Source organism: Urtica dioica, chromosome 1 (genome assembly GCF_054948205.1).
Source record: "Urtica dioica subsp. dioica isolate 48M chromosome 1, U.dioica_male_clone48M_v1_H2, whole genome shotgun sequence".
NCBI lineage: Eukaryota > Viridiplantae > Streptophyta > Magnoliopsida > Rosales > Urticaceae > Urtica > Urtica dioica.
The window spans coordinates 5,919,481-5,924,721 of record NC_142756.1 but is presented as its reverse complement, the minus strand read 5'-3'; the positions used below and the strand labels follow the sequence as shown (position 1 = coordinate 5,924,721).

General features: G+C 37.2%; 1 protein-coding gene across 1 annotated transcript; it reads right to left on the bottom strand.

The window, feature by feature from the left end:
* Positions 1-210: 210 nt before the first annotated feature.
* On the bottom strand, positions 211-1,996 carry LOC149406750 (Eukaryotic aspartyl protease family protein). The gene has a single exon (XM_089608540.1). The coding sequence runs from the start codon at positions 1,784-1,786 to the stop codon at positions 458-460; it is 1,329 nt and encodes a 442-aa protein (XP_089464666.1). The 5' UTR covers positions 1,787-1,996; the 3' UTR covers positions 211-457.
* Between the last annotated feature and the right edge of the window lie 3,245 nt (positions 1,997-5,241).

Genomic DNA, 5,241 nt, shown 5'->3' with positions numbered 1-5,241 from the left:
TTCGCTTCCAAGATTTTTTTGACCACTCCCGAGAAAAGCAAAATGTCCATTTTGTCATTATGATTACATTTTGTCATTATGATTATGATATGGTCCAAAGCCCTAACCTTCTGTCATTATTTTTCGATTTCTTTTACGTGTTACAATTTACCACTTATTATTATATAGAATAATAATGCATCCAAAGATCAAAAGTTAAAAAGAAAAGTATAGAGAAATAAACAAAATATAAAATTCATATCCTCATATATACATGGATTACTCTCTCAGTCTCAAGTCTCAACTCAAGACATCTCAACATGTACCTACATACATACATATACATACATACACATAATAGTAATTAATATCATGACCCTAAACTATTGCACACCGTTGATGAAGTATCAAAACATGCACTTTCCACCTTCGTTTGTTAATTATAGTGCGTCTGTAACACATTACGTCATCAGTCGGCCTAGAGTAGCGATCTGCTACAGTCGGCCTTACCGAACCCAATCCTACGACCGACGAGATCAAACTCCACCCACAAGTTCTGCTGGTGGAAGTTCCCGACGATGTTGCTCGCCGCTCCGAGCATGCTGGACCGTCCGATCGCCAGGCAGTGGACCCCACCGCCGACGTCGGCCAGGATCCTATCCCTCGGCGCCACGATCTCCACCCCTTTCTCGAACTCGAACGCCACGTCGCCGATCGACCGTCCGATCGCCGCCGCCTCCGACGAGGCGAAACACATGTCCGCCACCTCGCCGTACACGTACCCCTTCTTGATCCTGGGCCCCACCAGCCTCACCACCTCGGCTTTCACCTTGTCGTAAGCCTCGTCCACGAGGAAGCTGAACTCCGACCCGGAATCCACCATCGTCTGACCCGACCCACCCGCGTCGGGTCTGAAAACAGAAACTGGCAAATCCAGCTTCTTGGCACCGATCCTGATTCCGCTCATCGGGACCGTGAACGCCAACGGGTCCAGATTCGGCATGCGTTGACTGCCCTGACCAAAAGTCAACAAGTCAACGTACTGGAAGAACTTCGAGTTCGGGTTGTTCCCGAGGTAGAAAGACCCGGTTGGGTGAGAACCCGACCCGGGTGAGGATTTCCTGACCGGAACGCAGTAAGAGAATTTCTTGATGTTGGCCTGGGAAGCGAAGGAGAGTCTGCCTCGGTTCATGCCCAAAATGCCCTTGTTGTCGTCGGCTTCTTTGGCGCAGCCGAGGACGAAGGGAGGGGTACTTTGGGTACGGGAGAAGGAGAATTTCTCTCTGACGAGATTGCCCTCGGCGTACGTCCCGTCGGCGTAGAAGTACGAGTAGTGGCAGAGGCGATTCTGGTCACAAGAAGTGGGGAGGGTAAAGTCGGGAATTCTCGGCTTGCAGACCGGGTGAGAGCAAGGAACGGCCGAGAAGGTCGAGGAGCGAGACGGGTCGAAAGTCGGCTCCGGAGGCGGGGCTATTTTCGGGATTTTCTTCCTGTCGCACTGGATCCATGACAGCTGGCTTCCCGTGTCCAGAACCATGTCCTGAGTCTGAGGTGGCGTTCCGATCGGGAGAGGTACGATCAGAGCCATCGAGTATTTAAACGACAGCTTGTAGTTGTACGACGGTGGTGCCGTTGTCGTTTTCGCGACCACCAGGGAGGCTGATCTGAAGGGTTTCGCGTTTAATCGGACGGCGGAGAGTGGGAAGGAGACTGAGAACGACGACGTGTCGTTTCTCGGGCTCCGGGCGGAGAGGGGAGAGAAGAGGATTAGAGTTGCGAGGAAGAAGGAGAGAGTGGAAAGAGACATTTTTTTTTTTTTTTTTTTGGAGAAATAGGGCTGTTGAGTTTGGTTTAGTACAGTGGGTGATATATTGGTGAGGCTGTGGGGATTTATATACCGTGACGGAAAGGAAATTGAACAGAGAGAAAAAGAAGAGAAGAAGAAGAGAAGTGAGACGCGTTTTCTTAATTGAGTAGTTAGATGACATTGATGGTACTTATGTAATTAATTGCATGTTGATTGTTTTGGGGTGTTGTAACTTGTATGTGTGTGTGCGTAAAGATCTACCGCTCTGTTTTTACGTACCGATGACTCATGAGTCAGACTTGGACCTTTTTGCTATTATTATATTGTGTGTCGGATTTGGTAGTAGAACTTGAATTTTTTATTTTGCGCTTAGATTTTTGTATTTTTTTTATTTTCTCTCTCTCAGTCCTCTCTCTCTCTCTCTCTCAGTCCTCTCTCTCTCAGTCCTGCTCAAATAATGATTTAGTCCACATTCGTGATTCGTGTAAGTGAAAGTGAAATAGATGCACAGACCGGTCGATTTAGATAATGAATATATTTTGAATTGAATATGTTGGGGAAAAATGTTTAACTAACGCGGTTTCATTAAACTTTTGTTTGAGTAATTTGATTGGTTTTAAAATAAATCTAAACCTAATAAGTTTTATATTTATTACGTTGGTATACTTTAAAATAAATCAACTTATTCTCAATAAAAAGTAGTAGCATTATAATTTTTTTTTTTATCTTATTTTATATAAACTAAATAAATATTATGCTCTTACATATAAAAAGAGAAAAATATCAAAACTATTTGTTTCTATTCTTTAATTTCGAGTATAGTTAAGTGGAGATGTCTATATAAATTTAAATTTTAATAATATCACATCTATAATTTAGTATCTCTTTAACTCATAAGTTGTTCTAATGCCTTAAATATATCTCCTATTCTAAATTGTAGTTGACTTTTTGCTTCACAAAATTTTAAAAATGAAAATGTTACCTTCTTAACATATAACCCACTTTTATTAGTAAAAAAAAAACTCTAAATATTTTTGGATGTGGTAGAGGTCATTATGGTCGTGGTCATTTCGAGGTTCTATTTGCAGCCCCCGAATTTGCCGAAGTCGTCTTTCATACTTCTTTTTATCTTTTCTTTTGACTCCAATAATGTGTTCTTTTCTATCGACACTAGAATGAACTCAATACTCAATATCATTGACTACTGCTTCAATAATAGACGAAGGTCCATCAATCACTTCCACCAACGTTTTGCAATATCTCTCCACCACTAATAATAGAGAGACAATTGTTTTGGCTAATAGAACACATTCTCTGAGCGCAATACACAACTAAAACTGACTCGCAAATGCATGAGATTTTACTGCAAAAGGCTCTAATAACATCACAAAGTTGATCCGCACCACTCCGCTGAAGTCTGATCCTATATCCTCTTGAGGCAAGGTAACATCAACGTCAAGTTTTAGTCATCCATTGTCCGGTGGCCGCAAAAAAAATTTCATGATAAAGGATGTGCAATCTTCTTCACTACGGCGGCATCGTAGGAGTTCTGATATTCAAATAGCGAATTGGATGCTTGATTTTCGTTACCCTCATTGTCAATTGAATATGATGTTATTAAAATTTGTGATACTTTCAACATGGTACCAGAGTCCACAAAATCCAAACGGGTATCTGATTCAATTATTGATATTCGATCTAAGATGAGTGGAGCACGTAGTTATCATGCTAAGGGGATATGTTGAGAATTTTATATTGAAAATGAATGAGAACTAACAAGTGTCTATAAAAATCATGAGTTACTCTTTTTATTTTAAAGTGATTTTGAGATGAACACCTTGATTAAGGGTTGCCTTTTATAAATATGTTTTACAAAATATTATGTTACAATTAACTTTTCAAAGTTATGTCTTTTATAAATATATTTCATATAGTTGAATTCAAATTTAATTTGACGCCAACGAACACATCAACCTTGATCATCATCACACTTAGATATCGTAGAAGTACTTTATTATACTACAAGACTTCACTTTATTTCCCCTTTGAACTTATTCTTTCAGCAATTTTATAATATATACGTACATATATATAATATATGTAAATATATACCTACCATCTAGCACTAGCTAATCCTGTTAAGTTTACCCAACAAAGCAATTTTTTGTTGACCATGTCGATATCTATCGTTGTATTTCTAGTGATATAGTAAAAGGCCTTGATCGTTTAAAGAAAGAAACAGTGAAACAATTTATTAACACATGGTAAAACATACACAGCAGTAAAAAGTAATTGGACAAATACCTCTGACTATAATTTGTTTTTTTCGAAACTTTTTTTTTTTTTAATGTGAGGAAGGTCTACCCTTGACTTATTTTCTCCCCTTGCCGTGTAATTTACTATAAAGAAATGTCATTCCTTATCTTTATAACATATTAATGCCACTTAAATAATTATTTAACACGTACTTTTGTGAGCTGTGATATTCTAGACAAATATCTTTTGCGTAAGCAATAAATTTTGTAGGACCAATTTGACTAGGTGAAGCAAATTTACAGTTTGCCGATTGGTTAGGTCAAATTATATGCCAAAAGAAACATTCAAATTATATGATTATTAAATTGTAGGGATTCTAAACCTCTTTCTTAAACTAAGCGGACATGTACAAAAGGTGTCTCGAGGTGCTTTTATTATTTTATTACATTTTACCAAATCCCTACTTTTATTTTTTAATTTACGAAATCACTATTATGCGTGGGGTTAAAGATCGGCTTTATTTAGGAAAGAAAAGTGCACGATTGATTATCGATTACGGATGAGAAACGGTTCATAGGGCATGCATGTTATACTATTACAAATGACGAAATTTATTTGTCTTACATTTTCTTGCGGTTTCACTAGTATTATACTATTATGTATAAGTTTTTTTGTTTTTTATTTTTATTTTTTTTAATAAAGTGGTCTTCAACAGGAATAAAAAGTGCATCTCAATCTGTTGATAAAACTAGATCATAATTCGATATATATTTCCGTATGTGATTTTATTTATTTATTGATTAAAAGTAGAGTAGTATATAAAATAAATAAATAAAATATTTATACACAGCAAAATAAAATAAATAACTTACAGTTACTTGACATATTAAGTGGCGGCAGGTAAGCTAATTAAACTTAAATATATTTTTTGTCTGAAAAAAAACTTTAAAAGAAGAAATAATTTTGTTGGCCGCTTCTTTTTAGGACTTTTGATTATTTAAAGTCTGTACAGTGACTTTACTCTACCATTAGTAAGCCATCACGGATCCCAAAATATGATAAAAAAAACAAAAATAGCGAATACACATAAAAACAAAGAAACAGTAGTAGTACAACTATTTATCACTAGAGATGTATTTCATTTTGTGCATATTTTTCTTTAACTTCTTTTAAATTGATTACTAAATTCTTTGATGTGT